The sequence below is a fragment of the Spermophilus citellus genome (assembly GCF_964194105.1).
Source record: "Spermophilus citellus genome assembly, chromosome: 7".
In the NCBI taxonomy this organism is placed as follows: Eukaryota; Metazoa; Chordata; class Mammalia; order Rodentia; family Sciuridae; genus Spermophilus; species Spermophilus citellus.
This window is the reverse complement of record NC_138188.1, coordinates 107,426,450-107,445,790: the sequence shown is the minus strand read 5'-3', so window position 1 is coordinate 107,445,790 and position 19,341 is coordinate 107,426,450. Positions and strand designations below refer to the sequence as shown.

Below are 19,341 nucleotides of genomic sequence, written 5' to 3'. Positions count from 1 at the left end.
AAGAGTATACAAAAAGCATAAGAGTAAAAAGTCAATATATTCTGATAGCTACAGTCTCTGGAAGTAACTCCATTGGAGTTGGTAATATCTGAAAAAAAAAAAAAAATCAGTGGTCTCCAAGGTAGCTCAGGTTTTAGAAGACCACCAATCAAGAAAGGAATAGATAAATAAGTAGAAATTTATAGAAGTAGATACAAACACTAGCCATGCATGCCTCCTTCATTCTTCCACTACTCTTTGCCTACTCAGTTCCTTCCAGTACCAGCTCACCTCTCTTCCACAAAGTCTTCTCCTACCCTAACACTGAACTCTCCTTTTCCCAACTCTATGTATTTGGCAATTACTCATGGACTTCTTTGCCTCCCCGATTCAGATTAATCTGTGAGACTACAGGACTCATGTCACATATATCTTGGTGTCCTAAAACATGCCTATCAACAATGCCTATCAGAGTAGATGATAAATAACCAAGTGCTGATTAAGACAAAGTCAACTAGAAATGAGTGTTCTTGAAGGGAGAACAGGGTAGATATAAAGGACACAGACTTTGAGCATGCACTGTGAGCTGCACTAATACTCAAACCAATTCAAATCAATTATATAACAAGTAGAATGAATAGGAACAGTCAACTGAAATTGTAAAAATAGCACAGTACCTGTAGGAGACTTTCTATGGCATGAAAGCCGCGAATTAAATTCAGAGCTCCACATAAAAGACTAAGTATAAATGCCACAATCCCTGACAGAGTTGCTGGTTCCAGTCGCTGGTGAGCTGTTAATAAATAAAAGAAATAAAATAAATAAATAAAAGAAATAAAAAGAAATGGTTAGGAAAGAATACTATATCTCGTGTAGTTGAACTAAAGGCTAAACAGAAATTTATTACTCAATTTAAATGGGTCAAACCCAAGTAATTTTATACAATGTATCTTAGCAATTGTTCTTTAAAATGCAAAATGTTTGACAATAAGAAAGCTTCATTCCCCTGAACTCAAATCAAATTAACTTCCTTTTTCTATATTTTTTAACAAAGACATCTAACTTGCATTTGGGATATATAATTGTAATAAGCACTCACATCTGGCAGTAAATCATTTAGGAAAAAAACTGTCTTACTATGTCTTCTATATGCACGTAAGTGCAAATATCACCAAGGTGACTTTGCTTGAAAATTCATCACATAATTCTTGCTTTTTTCTACAAATGATTAGAAAATATTTTTAAGAATAAACACAGTTTGCTTTTAAGCAAAGCTTCCCCTTATTTGGATCTCAGGGCTATAAATATCACTGGATATATGTGAAAGCACATATATATTCACCAGTCAGAACTTCATAACAGAATGTGCTCTTATAGCTGTGAGATTCTTGGTCCTCTGAATACCACTTGAAGGCAAAAATGATAAAATACCAGCTGCAGAAGTTATCACTTTATCTTTTTTTAAGTCTTTTTTTTAAGAGAGAGTGAGAGAGGAGAGAGAGTGAGAGAGAGAGAGAGAGAATTTTTAATATTTATTTTTTAGTTCTCGGTGGACATAATATCTTTGTTGGTATGTGGTGCTGAGGATCGAACCCAGGCAAGCACGCTACCGCTTGAGCCACATCCCCAGCCCCTAACTTTATCTTAACAAATATATTCCCTCATCTTCAGGGCTTCAGTTTTATAACAGCTTCCCTTCATCATCATTTTGCACTAGTAGAATTAACAATAGTCTAAATGAAAACACAAAATTAAATACATAACCAATAAATCTCAGAAGAGAGACAGCAAAGAGAGGACAACAGAATCACATTTTGATTATTTTATTTAAACCACTGAAGTGTAAAAGCCCAACAATGAAGTTAATGAGGTGGAACATTAATATAAGGATGGACTTAAATCTTTCCAAATTATATTCAGCCATTACAGCAGAAAAGCTTTCCCAGTTTATAAAATCAAAAAAGACATATCACAAAAAGTATTTATTTTTCAAGTTCAGCAGAACATATGGAATAACATTTCCTTAAATTTCTTTTGTGCCCATGCCTGGCCTCCCAATCAATTTCCTTGAGGTTTTAATATGAAAATAGGCAATCAAATATCTCTGTAAGTAGTGGTACCAAGTCTTTTGTCAGTGGAAAAAAAAAAACACCTCACATTTTAAAGCCTACCTAATTGTTCTACCAATTAGTCATATTCTACAGCTTCCCACCCTCTCCACCCCCTCTCAGTGAGCAAGAGGAAACTGACCTTAATTTTAAAAAGAAATTTTTAATATGGGCCTCAAGAATAAAACCAACTGACAACTAAATATATTATGTAAATCACACTTCTAATGTATACAAAATGAGTTTACCTTACTAAAAAAAAAAAAGCAAATAATATTCTGCACTATAACTAAAAATTCCTGTACAGTCAATTAGGTCTGGTTAGTCTTCAACAGAAAGATATTACCATTTTCAAGTGTTGATGATTATCTATTTAAGAAATGAATAATAAGTCTATATAAATTAAATATTTATTGCATTTCTAACACTTGCCTTCGGCCCTAGAGCACTCTCTTTATAATAATAGTATACCATTTATGAATTAATTATTTCAGAATGACCAAAACTATTTTTAAAGGCATAAAAGCAAATGATAGGCCTCCTTTAACAAGGACAAGGTATGCACTGTGCTCAAGGACAGGCTGACACTCTGCCAAATCACTGTGGGAAAGAAATTCTAAAGTGGCAATTTCCCTGCTTCCACCCTTGCCCTCTTCCCAAGACCTGTGGCTTGCATTCTGAGAACAATTATCAAGAAAATTTCATCTACACACAACACAAAGCGGGGGGTGGGGGGGACACACCTACAAGACAATTTCCCACTTTAAAAACTGAATTAGATATCTGACCACATTTTAAACTAGCTATCACTGTCATTTTTTACTTCAGTAAAATTTTGTTATCCAAAAATGCTTATTGTACAATTTTGTTTGGCACCATACTAGGCACTATCAGGTGCAGAGTGCATGTGGAACAATAACAAATGAGAAGCAGTGTAGGGAAAAAGAAATAGTTTGCTGGATCCAAAGCAGTGTCACCTGGATGAGTTTTGTTTTGTTTTGTTGCTACTGTCTTCTGCCACAATGCCTCTCCTTAATTAGCCTCATTGAGCCCAGTGGCATTTTCATAACAAAATTAAATTTCTCTCAAAATATACAAATGATTTACAAAGTTTGTAAAAGTTCTTAAAGAAGCAAGATGAAATTCCTTGGAAACAGGGATATTGGTAGAGCGACTTCAGGAATGCTGAAGAGGAAATAAAATGAGGAAAAGCAAGGAAAATCTTTGAAGATGGATAAAATAGAATCAGGCATAAAGGAGAGGAATACTACTCTATGCAGAGCATGGAACATGATCTCGTTGAAATGGAAATGGGAGAAACTCATAAAAGCTTCAACACTTACTACTTCTACCACTACCACTAATAGTGACTACTCTCCATGTGCCAGGCACCAAGTGCTTTGAATGTATGAACTCATTTCAGTGCCAGGCACCAAGTGCTTTGTATGTATGAGCTCATTTCATCTCTCCTACAACCCAAAGCAGTAGGCACTATAATTATCCTGTTTTTGTTTTTGTTTTGTTTTTTCAGAAGAAAAAACTAAGGTTTGGGGAAATAAAGTAATTTTCTCATGGACACAATGTAAGTAAGCTGAAATTTAAATCCAGGCAGCCTAACTTTAGACTCCGCCCCACGCACTTCCCACCTCTCCACTTCTTCCCTCCCTTTCTTTGTTACTGGCAGTCCTGAGGATGGAACCTGGAGCCTTGAACAGGCTAGGCAAGTGCTCTATTACTGACCAATATCCCAGCCCAGAACTCATGCTCTTAACCATTCTGCTATAGGGCATTGCTAGTGGTTTTGTTTGGCTCAAAGGGTTGTTTGTAAAGAGTAGGGGGAAATAAAATCAGAAAGGGAACTCAAGGAAATAGTCTGAATAATATAATAATAATTATGGGAAATTACATAATGGAGTAACACTGAAGAGCAAGAGACTGATACGGTTAAGGCAATGCTTAAGCATATTAATTTATTAATGGGTTTTAAAGAGATTAGAAGTAGGAAGAGAGAAACAATACTTTCTGAGTGCCTTCTCACTAAGCACACATCCTCTCATTTATCCTTCAAAATGGAATGCTTCATCAGACAGGAATGACTAACTGCTCTGTACCTAAAATTTTTCATTGGTAAATTGAGGTAAGTAATTTGCTATGTCAGATAGCTAGTAAGGGCCATCTTCTCAATTAGACCTTAGGTCTATCTAATTGCAAAGTCCCTGCTCTTTCTACAGTTTTTCGGTAGTGAGCGCATAAGGAGGAAGTCACTGCAAAAAAACTGACAGAGGGCCTGAATTATGATAGTGACAGTAGAAAAGGCAAACAAGAAAGAAGAGACATCATGGAAGTTAAAACTATTAGACATGGCAACTAATTAGATGTGGGAAACTAAAGGGAATTTTATAAAATGAAAGTGATATTGGCTAAAATATATTGTTACATTGTACAATATATGCAACAACAAATCCCATTATTATGTACCACTGTAATGCACCAATAAAATATGTAAAAGGAAAAAAAAACAAACAAAATGCCAAGTTTTATTCTTGGTGTCTAGGAAGATAAGGTGCTAGCAACTGATCCACAGAAAGAAATGAGAATGTTTTGAACATACCAAATTTGGGGGGAAGATGAAGCCCATTTAAATAGCAATTTTCAATTGCTTTTCAAGTGGAAAAGTATTAGCACTGGAGAAGCAAATGAGGTCTGCACCTGAGGGGAAGGGTTTAAATGAGATTACCAAAGGAAAAAGCAGGCTGATGCAAATCTTTTGTAGAGACTGCCATTCAGTACAGGTAAAAGAGTCTGGGAAGACAAATGTGGAAGAACCAGAAAAGTAAAGAACCATAAAAACGTAGCAAAGGAAGACCATCAAGAAGAAAGATGGAGGGCTGGGAATGTGGCTCAGGCGGTAGCGCGCTCGCCTGGCATGCGTGCGGCCCGGGTTCAATCCTCAGCACCACATACCAACAAAGATGTTGTGTCCGCCGAGAACTAAAAAATAAAATATTAAAAATTCTCTCTCTCTCTCTCTCTCTCTCTCTTAAAAAAAAAAAAGAAGAAGAAAGATGGAGCTAACAGTGCCTTTAGACAAGTCAAAGAAAAATCTGAATTTAAAAAGAAAAAAAAAACTCCTAGATTTATAAAATAATTTAAGTAGATGAAGGGAAAATTCATAGGCTGGAGTTGTAGCTCCGTGGTAGAGCACTTGCCTAACGTGTGAGGCACTGGGTTTGATCCTCAGCACCACATGTACAACAAATGAAAATGCATTCTCTTTTCACATATACCTAATTAAAATTAATTAATTAATTAAAAAAGAAGATAGATAAATAAATAAATAAAAATATTATGTCCATCTACAACTAAAAAAAATTTTAAAAAAAGTCAAATAATCACAATGCTCATACAATGCTTACGGGAATGTAAAATGGCAACTAACTCCAGAAAACTGGCAATTTCTTAAAGACTTAAAAATGCTAATAACCTTTTGACCAAGCATTGCACCCCTGAAATTTACTCAAGGGAAATGAAAAACATCAATAAAAGATGAATGTTCACTATAGTTTTATTTACAATAACCAAACACTGGAAACAAACTAAAGGCCATAAGCAAAAAATGAATAAACAAGTTGTGGGATGTTCACACAATGGAATACTTCTTGGCAATAAAAGGAGATATGCAATATGTATGACATTATGCTAAGGAAAAGAAGTCATACACAGGAATCACACAATATAATCTTGATTATATGAAGTTCTAGAACAAACAATATGAATATAAACTGAAAAGAATCAAAATGGTGGTTATCTAGAGAGAAGTCAAGTCTGGGAAGGGATATAAAGGAACTTTTTTATCTTTTTTTACTTTTTAAAATTATTTACGTATTTCACAGAGGAACTTTCTATGGGAGATGTAAATGTCATATATTTGTTAAAGAGGCAGACTATGGAATACAGTAATCATGTCATTTTATTTCTGATACTTTGAAATCTTGAGGCCTTGCTGACCCTGAGGGACAGCCTCTTCCAGGATTAGCCAATCTGGCAAACAACTTGCCCAAGTAGGCCTCACACTCTCAACCACCTTCTCTCATACTTTTAACCACATTCTCTCATACTGAGAGCCACTATGTCCCTGCCCTAATTACTCCATGGCCAGGCATCACACAAATATACATAGCTCCTATGCCCAGAACTCATTGAAATTGTTCAAACTAAACAATCTTAAAGTCCTCACTCTATCTGATCCATTTCTTCCCTTGGAAACCACAGTAAAGGTTCTTTCCCACATTTTCTCCTTTCCCTTCTCCAGGATCTATGAGTATTAAAACACTATAGTTGCAATGGCAGTCATTTCCTGGTCTGTTGACCTTACCACAACTGAATAAGAATAAAACATATATTTTAAAAACCAGAAGCAAAGATTATGAATTTCCCTTTAAAAAAGAACTATAGAAATAAATTATCAAATAGATGAGTAGGCAATAGGTGGGAGTAGAGGTGAAACAAGACTGACAAAATATTGATACAATTGCTATGGGAACAAGATGGTTACAACAGGATTAATTATACTATTCTGTTTACCTTGCCTATATTTGAATGTTTCCATAGTGAAACATTTAAAAAGAAAAGAAAGCAAAAGTAGTACTTCATTCAATGTACTGACTTCTGTGATAAACATTTATAGACTTCAGTAAATATTAAGTATACCAAGATAAAAACATTCCTTCCAAACTGGGAGGGAGTGGGCTGTCAAAGGGTTAGAAAGAAAAAAGTAGAAAAATATAGGAAAAAAAAAGAAAGAAAGAAAGAAAGAAAGAAAAAAGAAAGAAAGAAAGAAAGAAAGAAAGAAAGAAAGAAAGAAAGAAAGAAAGAAAGAAAGAAAGAAATTGAAACAGTGTAACAGATTGGAGGAAAGCTTGAAAAACAATGTTTATCAAGTGATTATTAACCTTATTCTAAAATAAAATGAGAAATTTTATTTAGAAGTTTCCCCATAAAACTGTCTTTTAACTTGAGGATTATAGAAAACATTGTGTTGACTTGGTCTGAATTAAAAGCAAATTTAAGATTAAAATAAGTTTTAGTTGTCAATTATTTTTTACAGTTTTTTAAAACAATAAGAAATCTTAGATTCTCCCCATTTTCCTAGTGTCTGATGTTTGGTGACCCAGCATACCACAATGGTCTAAAGATCAGAAAGGAATGTATAGAAGTCAGCTAGAACAAAGAGTTTCTAACAGAGTCCACCTCCTGGTAGGCCAGGTTGGACCTACACCTAAAATTAAGGTTATTCTCTTGACTCCCAGGGGGTATATATAAATGGACAGATATACTTAGCAACACTGACTGCCAGACCTGTAGAAGGGGTGGCCAACAGAAGTCTTTGTAGCTCCTCCAACACAGACACCATCAAAATTCTAATCTCTAAAGTAACTGCAGAGATTAGTGGCACCATCCAAGGCTTAAAAGATACGCAGGTGGTGATGACTCTTATATTCCTATTTAATTCTCCAGTTAGGTCTCCAAAATGGGTGCATCTTAGAGGATGAGAGATTACTCTAGGTTCCAACTGCACTGTCCCTTACAGCATTAATTCATGCCCTGATATGTAGTACTAATTTGGTAAACTTTTTTCTCAATTCCAATAAACAGGAAATCAGAAACATTTTGCTTTTATTTGACAGAGATATTAGTACATTTACCATATGGCCACTATGATACATCAACTCTGTGCCATAGTCTACAGTAGGGGTTGGCACCACAGGCCAAATTCAGCCAACCTGTTCTTTTACATATTGTTTATGGCTACTTTTATGCATCATACCAAGCAGAACTGGAATAGAGACTATGAGTCCTCAAAAACCTTAACTATTTACTGTCTATTCCTTTATAGAATATATTTCCTGATCCATGCCCTACAAAGATCTAACATTCTAACACCCGTAGAGCATTATTTTCATCCATGTCACTGATGATCACATGTTGATTGTACCTGAAAAACAGATGGTAATGTATGCCTTAGGTTATATGCCACACCACAGAAATCAAAAATTGTAGGAGCCTACCACCTCAATCAGTTTCTGCTGGTCAAAGATCAAGAATACAGCAAAAGCCAGGATCAAACTGATGCACCTTGCAACCCATTCCACTAAGAAAAGATATACTGATTAGCATGCCTTTCAGATTTCAAAGTTAACAGCACTACATTTGTTTACTGGATAACAATGTTTGAGAAGGGCCCAGAGAAAGAGAAGTATCCAGACTGAACTATAGGACACTTTACTCATTGGTTCTTACAATTCATGGATCCAATAGTGCTTAAAATATCTCTGGAAGATAAGAATAAACCAGGACAAAAGAATAATAAAAGAGGCCCCTGGGGTTATGAAGCATTGACATGGTCCTTTGGTTAAAAATAAACAAACAAACAAAAACTGTTTCAATTTTGAGAACTAGTTATTGGTTTGCTAGGTGCCTTCACATGAATTATCACATACACACTATGAACCCCCAAATAATCTCTCTCATACACACACACACACACACACACACACACACACACACATATCAAAGAGACACAGCTAACAAACCAACAAAAAACAGAAAATGAAATTTTAAAATTATCAATAAAAATACAATCAGAGGGCTAGGGTTGTGGCTCAGTGGTAGAGTACTTGACTAGCACATGAGAGGCCCTGGGTTCGATCCTCAGCACCACGTAAAAATAAACAAAATAAAGGCATTGTGTCCATCTACAACAACAACAACAAAAGAGCTTTCAGCTTTAAAAAATGAAATAAAATAAAATTAGATGCCAGGCATGGTGATGCATGCCTATAATCCTAGCAACTCAGGCGGCTGAAGCAGGAGGTTGTAAATTCAAGGCCAGCCTTGTGAGACTGTCTCAAAATAAATAAAAAAGGGCTGGATGTATAACTTAGTGGTAGAATGCCCCTGAGTTCAATCCCCAGTACCACAAAAAATAAAATAAAATCAGAAAAATGACCAAAACTTGATGAGACAAAGAGAAAACAAGTAAACAAGATGGTAGATTAAAACCCAGCAACTTTAATAATCACGTTAAATGTAAATGGCCCAAACACCTCAATAAAATAGCACAGATAATAAACTTGGATTTTTTTTTAAAGATCCAACTGCTTTAGTACCTACAAGACACCACTTTAAAGATACAAAGAAATTAAAAGTAAAAAGATGTAAAGAAAATACGCCATACTAACAAGACAAGTATGTCTACTTTCACAGGGGAGATGTACTGGGGAGTGATTGGCCAAATTACATTGTTATACTGTGTGCATGTATGAATATATAGCAAAACATTCCACCATTATGTACAACTATAATATACAAATAAAAAAATGTGGGGGGAAAAAGGATGTCTAGTCTTACCAACTCCTGTTCTCAAAATTCTAGCCAGAATAATTAGGTAAGAGAAGGAAATTAAAGGAATACATATATGAAAAGAATTAGTCAAATTATCTGTTTCTTGATGACATGATCTTATATTTAGAAGTTCCAAAAACTTTACCAGAGGACTTCTAAAGCTGATAAATAAATTCAGCAAAGCAGCAGAATACAAGATTAACATTTATAAATTAATAGCTTTCTTACGCTCCAACAATAAATCTTCTGAGAAAGAACTTAAGCAAACTATATCATTCACAGCTAATAATTTCAAAAAATGAAATAAAATAAATCTAATCAAGGAGGGGCAATACCTCTACAATGAAAACTACAGAACCCTGAAGAAAGAAATTGAAGATCTTTAAAGATGGAAAGACCTCCCACGTTCTTGAATGGGCAGAATTAATATTGTCAAAATGGCCATATTACCAAAAACATAATACAAATTCAATATAATCACCATCAAAATACCAATGACATCCTTCACAGAACTAGAAAAGACAGTCTTAAAATTCATTTGGAGGAATAAAAGACCCAGAATAGCCAATGCAATACCGAACCAGTAGAGCTATGATGGAAGCCTCACAATACCTGATCTCAAATTATACTACAGAGCTATAGTAACAAAAACAAACAAAAACAGCAATGGTATTGGCATTAAAATAGACTTGAGACCAATGGAATAGAAGACACAAAGACAAACACACAGTTAAAGTTATCTGATACTTGACAAAGGTGTCAAAAATTTTTGTTGGAGAAAAGATAGCCTTTTAAAGAAACGGTGCTAGAAAAAACAGATAAACATATGTAAAAGAATGAAACTAGATCCCAATCTCACTGCACAAAAGTCAAATGAAAGTGGATCAAAGACTTAGGAATTAGATCAGAAACCTTGCAACTACTAGCAGAAAACATAGGATCAACACTCCATCATATTGGTGCAGATACCAACTTCCTCAACAAAACCGCTAGAGCTAAACAAATAAACCCAAGAATCAACAAGTAGGATGCCATCAAATTTAAAAACTTCAGCACAGCAAAGGAAATGATTAATAAGAGTAAAGACAGAGCCTATGAAATAAAAATAAGATATCTTTGCCAGCCACTCCTCTGATGGGATTAATATCCAGAATATATACAGAGCTCAAAAAACTCATTGCCAAATAAACAGCGCACATGATCAAGTGGGGTTCATCCCAGGGATATAAGGTTGGTTCAACACATGGAAATCAATAAACATAATTCTTCACATTAGTAGACTTAAAGACAAGAATCACATGATTATTTCAACAGATGCAGAAAAAGAAGTTGACAAAACTTAGCACCCATTCATGCTCAAAACACTAGAAAAACTAGGGATAGTAGGAACATAACTTAACATTGTAAAAACTAAACCCAAGGCCAACATCATTCTAAATGGAGAAAAATTTAAAGCATCCCCTCTAAAAACTGGAAGGAGAAAGGAATGCCCTCTTTCACCACTTCTATTCACATAGTTCTTAAAACCCTACCCAGAGTGATTAGACAAAAGAAAGCAATTAAAGGAATATGAACAGGAAAAGAAGAGCTCTCACTCTCATCAGAATGGCAATTATTAAGAATACAAGTAACAATAAATGTTGGGGAAAAGGGTGCACTCGTATATTGGTGGTGGGACTGCATATTGGTGCAACCACTATGGAAAGCAATATGGAGATTCCTCAGAAAATTTGGAATGGAACCACTATTTGATCCTGTTATCCCACTCCTTGGTTTATACCCAAAGGACTTAAAAGCAGCATACTACAGTGATGCAGCCACATTAGTGTTTACAGCAGTTCAATTCGCAAAACTAAGCTATGGAACCAATCCAGGTGCTCTTTAATAGATGAATGGATTAAGAAAGTGTGGTATATACACACAGTGGACTATTACTTGGCCATAAAGAAGAATGAAATTATGTTATTTGCCAGAATTGGATGGAACTAAAGACTATCATGCTGAGTAAAATAAGCCGATCCCAAAGAATCAAAGGCCAAATGTTCTCTCTGATATGCAGATGCTAATACATAATAAGGAAGGGTAGGGAGGGGACGAATGTAAGTTCATTGGACTAGACAAAGGGGAATGAAGAGAAGGGAGGTGGGATGGAATAGGAAAGATAGTACAATGAATTGGACATAACTTTCCTATGATCATATATGTATACATGACCAGTGAACTCCATATCCTGTACAACCACAAGAATGGGATCCTTATTCAAGTTATACTCCATGTATGTATAATATATCAAAATCCCCTCTACTTTCATGTGTATCTAAAAAGAACAAAAAAAAAGAAACAAAAAAAGAAACAAAAAAACTCAATGGCCCCCTATATTAATCCAATCAATAAATGGACAAAAGAATGGAAATTTCTCACAAGAAAAAACACAAATTGCCAACAAATATATGAAAAAGTGTTCAACATCTCTAGCAGTTAGGGAAGTGAAAATCAAAACTGCACTAAGCCAGGTATGATGGTGCATACCTGTTATTCTAGCAGCTCAGAAGACTGAGACAGGAGGATTTGAGTTCAAAGCTAGCCTTAGCATTTTGGCAAGTCCCTAAATACCTCAGTAAGACCCTATCTCTAAATAAAATACAAAAAAAGACTGGAGATGTGGCTCAGTGGTTAAGTACCCCTGGGTTCAATACCCAGTACCCTCCCCCTTGCAAAATGGTATTGGGAGAACTGGAAATCCATATGCAACAAAATGAAATTGAATCCCTTTCTCTCACCATGCACAAAAGTTAACTCAAAATGGATCAAGGAGCTAGGAATCAAACCAGAGACTCTGCATCTAATAGAAGAAAAAATTGGCCCTAATCTCCATCTCGTGGGGTCGGGCTCCAAATTCCTTAATAGGAACCTATAGGACAAGAGTTAAAATCAAGAATCAACAAATGGGATTTATTCAAACTAAAAAGTTTTTTCTCAGCAAGAGAAATAATATGTGAGGTAAATAGGGAACCTACATCCTGGGAACAAATTTTTACCCCTCACATTTCAGATAGAGCTCTAATCTCCAGAGTACACAAAGAACTCAAAAAGTTAAAAAACAAATAACCCAATCGACAAATGGGCCAAGGATCTGAAGAGACACTTTTCAGAGGAGGATATACAATCAATCAACAAATACACGAAAAAATGCTCACCATCTCTAGCAATCAGTGAAATGCAAATTAAAACACTCTAAGATACTATCTCACTCCAGTAAGAATGGCAGCCATTATGAAGTCAAACAATAACAAGTGTTGGCGAGGATGTGGGGAAAAAGGTACACTTGTACATTGCTGGTGGGACTGCAAATTGGTGCAGCCAATTTGGAAAGCAGTATGGAGATTCCTTGGAAAGCTGGGAATGGAACCACCATTTGACCCAGCTATTCCCCTTCTCGGACTACACCCAAAAGACCTAAAAAGAGCATACTACAAAGACACAGCTACATCAATGTTCATAGCAGCATAATTCACAATAGCTAGTCTGTGGAACCAACCTAGATGCCCTTCAATAGATGAATGGATAAAAAAAAAATGTGGCATTTATACACAATGGAATATTACTCAGCACTAAAAAATAACAAGATAGTGGCATTTGCAGGGAAATGGATGGCATTAGAGCAGATTATGCTAAGTGAAGTTAGCCAATCCCTAAAAAACAAATGCCATAAGGGGGATGACTCAAAATAGAGTAGGGAGGAAGAGCATGAGAAGAAATTACCACTAAATAGGGAAGGGAGGTGGGAGGGAATGGGAGGGAGAAGGGGAATTACACAGAAGATGGAAGGAGACCCTCATCGTTATACAAAATACATATATGATGTTGTGAAGGGGAAGTAAAAAAGAGAGAGAGAAATGTGTCACAGTAGATTGGGTAGAGAGAGTTGATGGGAGGGGAGAGGAGGGGGGATAGGAAGAACAGCAGAATACAACAGACACTAGTATTGCTGTATGTATATACAGGGCTGTATAACCAATGTTATACAGCAATCTGTTCACGTGGAAAAATGAGAATTCATACCCCATTTGAATCAAATGTATGATATGTCAAGATCATTTATTGTCATGAGCAACTAATTTTAAAAAAACACCCTACATTAAGATTTTTTGTCCCTTCAATCAGAATGCAAATATCAGGAATATGAATAATAAACCTGGTACAGTGGCACAGCCTATAATCCCAGTGGCTTGGAAGGCTGAAGCAGAAGGATACGAATTCAAAGCCAGCCTCAGCAACTTAGTGAGACCCTATCTCTAAGTAAAATATAAAAAAGGGCTAGGGATGTGGCTCAGTGCTTAAGCATCCCTAGGTTCAATCCCTGGTAATGTAATAATAATAATAATAATAATAATAATAATAATAGGAGGAGGAGGAGGAAGAAGAAGAAGAAATAATAATAATAATCCTGGCAAGGATGTGGTGAAAAAGATCCACTAATGCATATTGATGGGACTGCAAAATAAGTACAACCACTTTCTATAAGATCAAGACAGGAACAACACAAGGCTATTTACTCTTTTGCTACTTCATTCTTTTGAGTATATTTTGGTTAAGCACAGGCCTCCAAATCTGCAGTTATTTTGTTTCTCCTTTAGAAGATAACATTAAGTTGCCTTTTGGCTTCCATTGTTTTTAATCAGACCTTTTGTGCATTTCTGATGGTTTGTGTTGATATAGTCTAGTCTTCAGGTACCTGGTTATTCATGACTGCCAAGCATTCTATTTTCAATATCTTATTGCAGACATAATTTGAAATTTATGGAACTATCTTCTTCTTATTATTTTTTAAAAAACTAACTATTTGCTTCTGCCAGGATCTTTGGAACATTAAGCACAGAATAATCACCTCACTCCAATTTTAGAGAACATGATGATTCACAACTGAGATCCAATCCCTATAAGAGCCTATCTACTTCAGTTACCCATATTCCCAGGGTGCAGACATACAGGTTCTAGTCCAAAGCTGAGGAATTGCTGGTAAGGTTCACCACCTTGATGGGCCCTTTTCTCAAATCTGCCTCCCTAGTTCTGAGAGGCTGTCACCTGCTCCCTCTAGAACTGGAAACATTGGGTTTCTCTCCCCAGGGCTCCATCCTCTTCTGTATCCCTAGTAATTTTTAGTAAACTTTGTGGATCTCCCAAGACTCCAGGAAGATTATGTTGATTAAATTCTTCAGGGGCTGGGGTTGTGGCTCAGTGGTAGAGCACTTGCCTAACGTGTGAGGCACTGAGTTCGATCCTCAGCGCCACATACAAATAAATAAATAATGTAAGGTATTGTGTCCATCTACAACTAAAAAATTATTTTTTTAAAATTCTATATATTAGAGTAAACCTACATATTCTACAGAACATTACATCCAGCTTTTCTACAGGTACATAGTGGAACTGCTGGCCTCAATTACTTATTCCATCACTAACAGATCTGGAAGTCTTCAAATAAACCTCTCATTTATTAGTGATTTTAAAAACTGAATACAATCCACATTCAATAATATTTACTCCTTTAAAGTACACATTTCACAAAGTTTTAGTATACTCAGAGACATACTAAAACTTTTTATAAGTTTTTTAAATATTTTTAGTTGTAAATGGACACAATACCTTCATTTTATTTATTTATTTTTATGTGGTGCTGAGGATGGAACCCAGTGCCTTACACGTGCCAGGCAAGTGCTCTGTTGCTGAGCCACAACCCTAGCCCTTATACTAAAACTTTTAAGGATCCTAAAACTTTAAATTCCACAACATTTTGTCACCTGCAAAAAGAAACCCCGTGCCCACTCGTAGTAGCAGACATTGCCACCTCTCAACCTCTTGTTAACCACTAATCTACTTTCTGCCTCTATGGATTTGCCTATTCAGGACATTATATGTAAATGAAATTATAAATATGTAGTCTTTTATATATGGCTTTTTTTCACTCAGTACAATACTTTTAAAGGTTACCAATGTGGTATCGTGTATCAGTACTTTATTTCTTTGTTGTTGCTGTTGTTGTTACTTAAGTATTTGATTGAATGGATGGATATACCATCAATCGATGGAGATTTGCTGCTGAGAACATTCATATACACATTTTTTAATTTTTTAAATTGTTGATAGAACTTTATTTGTTTATACGCAGTGCTGAGAATTGAACACAGTGCCTCACACATGCCAGGCAAGTGCACTACCGCTGAACCCCAGCCCGAGCCCCCATATACACATTTTAGTGTGGAAATATTTTCATCTATAATATAAACCTAGGAGTAGCATTGTTGGGTAATATGGCAACTCTGTGTTTAACTTTTGGAGGAATTTTCCTGCAGTAATGTTTGTGAGTCTCAATTTCTCCCCACCAACATATCTAATTGTCTGTCTTTAGCCATCCTAGTTGGCATGAAATAATATCTCCTTATAATTTTGCTCTATATTTCCTTAATGACTAATAACGTTGAGCATCTTTATGTGATAATTAACTAGTTGTACAATCTTTGTAGAAATGCCTATTCAAATATATTTCCAATTTATAAACTATATTTTTTATTGTTGAGCTATAAGAGTTACTTGTACATTTTAGACACTAGTCCCTTATCAGATATATGATTTGCAAATATTTTCTCCTATCCTATGGATTGTGTGTTCACTTTCTTGATTATGTCCTGTAAAGAATAAAAGGTTTTAGTTTTTACGAAATTCACCTTTCACTGTGCTTTTGGTGTTAAATCTGAAAAACCTAGTACAAGATCACAATGATTTACAACTACATTTTCTTCTGAGAGTTTAATAGTTTTAATTGTGAAACTGAGGACTTTGCTCTATTTTGAGTTAATTTATATATATATATATATACACACGCACACACACACACATACCTGTTCATATATAGGAAAGTAGGGATCCAATTTCATTCATATATATCAGTTGCCCCAGCATTATTTGTTGAAAAATCTATTCTTTCACCACTGTCTTGGCATCATTGTCAAAAATGAATTGACCATAATGAAAGGATTTACTTCTGTACTCTGAATTTTATTTCACCGATCAACATGTCTATCCTTAAACCACACCATACAGTTTTAATTACTGTAGTTTGGTAATAAGTTTGGAAATGTGACTGGGAGGCCTCCAACTTTTTTCTTTCCAAGATTATTTTGCCTATTTTCTGTCCCTTATATTTTGATGTGAATTTTGGGATCAGTTTTCTATTAAAAAAAAAAACATAGCTGGGATTGTGTTTAATCTGTATATCAATTTGGATAATTACCAGTACATATTACCAGCTATCTTAACAATACTGTCTTCTAATCCAAGAACATGAAACTACCTTTATTTAGGTCTTTAATTTCCTTCAGTGATGTTTCATGGTTTTCAGTGTATAGAATTTTCTTAGTTTTATTTTCAAATTATTCACTGTTAGTGTACAGAATATAATTGATTTTTGTATATTGATCTTATATCCTGCAACGTTGCTGAACTTGTTTATTAGATTTTTTTTTTTTTTGGCAGATTCCTCAGGATTTTCTAAGTAAAAGATTATAACATATACAAATAGAATTATATTATTTCTTTCTCTGCAATTTAGATGTTTTATTATTTCTTGTCCTTGTTTAATGAGTGACCAGATTATTTAGTGAAATTTGTTTCATCCTTCTCCCACATTTCTATTAATCAAACCAAAAGTGTCATGTTCAGCATTACATTTAAAGAATACTAAAAAATGTCTAGAGGAAGTTTCTAGAATTGGGAAGACTTCAAAATTCCACAGACAAAAATCTAAAAGAATTGAGGGTATTTTACATGAAGGAGATTAGGCTAAAAGGGTAGAAAGGACACAGAGTTGCTGATTTAACTGCTATTCTGGTTCAGCTCAAGGGAGGTCATAGAACCTAGACAAACTGGTAAGCATTATAGAGAAGCAGACTTTAGATTAGTTTACAAGGAAGAATTTTAAGTTGTTTCATCCAATGGCATATGCTACTTTACAAAACAATAAGATTTCCATTTTTAGGCAGAAGTTTTCATCCTGTCACAACTACTGAAGATGGTGGTATTCTTTGGGAGGGGAGGCTTAAGTAGATGATCATTAAGACCTTTATATTTTCGGTGATAGTCAAGAACCCTGGTTTAAATGTAGCAATTTTGATATAATTTAGTTCACTTTATATCTTATAAATAAACATTACAAACAGCTACTTTTCATTTCTAGATGTGTTCACAAAAAAACTGTCAGTGTTTTCCTAGCAAAGAGACCATCTGAGATTGCCATTTGAAAGTATTTTCCTGAGTAGTCACATATCTGGTAGCTTACTTTATAAACAATTGGGAAAAGGGGTTGCTTTGAAGTTCTATATTCTTCATGTACCTGATTTAAAATACTAAAATAAAGTCATTCATTTTCAAAAGTTCCTCAATTCTTATTTCAAAACAGAAAAATTTAATGAAATAATTGAGATTTAGAACTCACCAGAAGAAATCTTACCAGCACCTTTATAGTCAACAGAAAATGCAGATGTGACTCCATTGGCTGACCCCAGTTCACACATAGGAATTTGATAAGGGGGCCTCAGCTTGATTTCCATCTGCATGTCAGACAGATTTATCTTTGTTGAAAGAGACCTGGGATTATTATATCGCTGCTTGGTCCTCTGAATGAAGTTATCTATGTAAAATAAAAAATAAATTTTCTTACAGTCATTTGTTAATTAAATCGTTTGAGAGTGTGATATTTATGGTCAGTAAATTTTATAGATAAACAGCTTAATTTTTTATTAAAAATTATTCAATTTGTCAGGAAATTTTCAATATTATTTCAAATAATATATCGGAGAACCATCAATTTTTACTCCAAAAATTATACTCTAGAAATTAGTAATTATAATTAAACTAAGGGTTTAACACTCCCTGAAGGTATTACATCCACTTCAAGGAACTACAAACAAAAAAACAGCTTTTAATTTTAAACCAAAGTATTAATTTATAGGAATTCTTATCTCATGAAATATTAAATCTGGATATAATTACACAAGAACATATACTATAAATTACATGTTTTTATAAATATGTTTTCTAATACTACTTATGCCATAAGAATGTGTGTTTTAAAGAATAAATATTGGGCTGGGTTTGTGGCTCAGTGGTAGAGCGCTCACCTAGCACATATGAGGCACTGGTTTCGATCCTCAGCACCACATAGAATAAATAAATAAAGTAAAGGTATTGTGTTGATCTACAACTAAAAATTTTTTTAAAAATAATAAATGTAATAAAAACAATAAAAGATATTTTCTAAATATCTTCCAAGTGGAATTTTATTTTTACTATTTGTACCTTGGGGTCTTCCCCCACCCTTCCTGTATATTAGGAGTTGAGCAAGCTACTGCCCACAGGCCAAATCTAGCCTGCTGTTTTTGCAATAAAGTTTTATTAGACCATAACTACCTCCATTCATTTATGTATTGCCTATGGCCGCTTTCAAGCTACAATAATAAAGCTAAAGAATTGTGGCAGAGACTGTTTGGCCCTTAAAGTCTAAAATATGCACTCTCTGGTCTCTTCCAACAAATGTTTGCCAACCACTATTATACATTAAGCAGGCTATAAAAGATTATCACATAAACACAAAACTCTGAATCTCTAGCTTATATATATCTCATTGAGAAACTGTCCTCTGGAATTAATTACTTGAACTAATAATCACAATCCCCTTCACAGTTCAAAAACATTTTTTTTAAATAGGCACTCAAATTAGGTAAGAAGTTGCCATAACTTATAGATCATTTATCAAACTATTCCACTAAAACCAAGTTAGCAGAAGTCCCTCTAC

The 19,341-nt window shown here is 34.8% G+C and overlaps 1 protein-coding gene across 4 annotated transcripts in view; it reads right to left on the bottom strand.

The window, feature by feature from the left end:
- Positions 1–19,341, bottom strand: part of SEC22A (SEC22 homolog A, vesicle trafficking protein) — a 78,913-nt gene that overhangs the window by 49,368 nt on the left and 10,204 nt on the right. For 3 of the 4 annotated variants that reach the window (XM_081301052.1, XM_081301050.1, XM_081301051.1), the window contains exons 3-4: positions 17,983–18,177; positions 657–772 (exon numbers count right to left, since the gene is read on the bottom strand). In XM_081301052.1, the coding sequence (XP_081157178.1) occupies positions 657–772; positions 17,983–18,177 (311 nt within the window). Of the gene's footprint in view, positions 1–651; positions 773–17,982; positions 18,178–19,341 lie in introns of all 4 variants that reach the window. The other variant, XM_081301053.1, reaches the window with a different exon arrangement.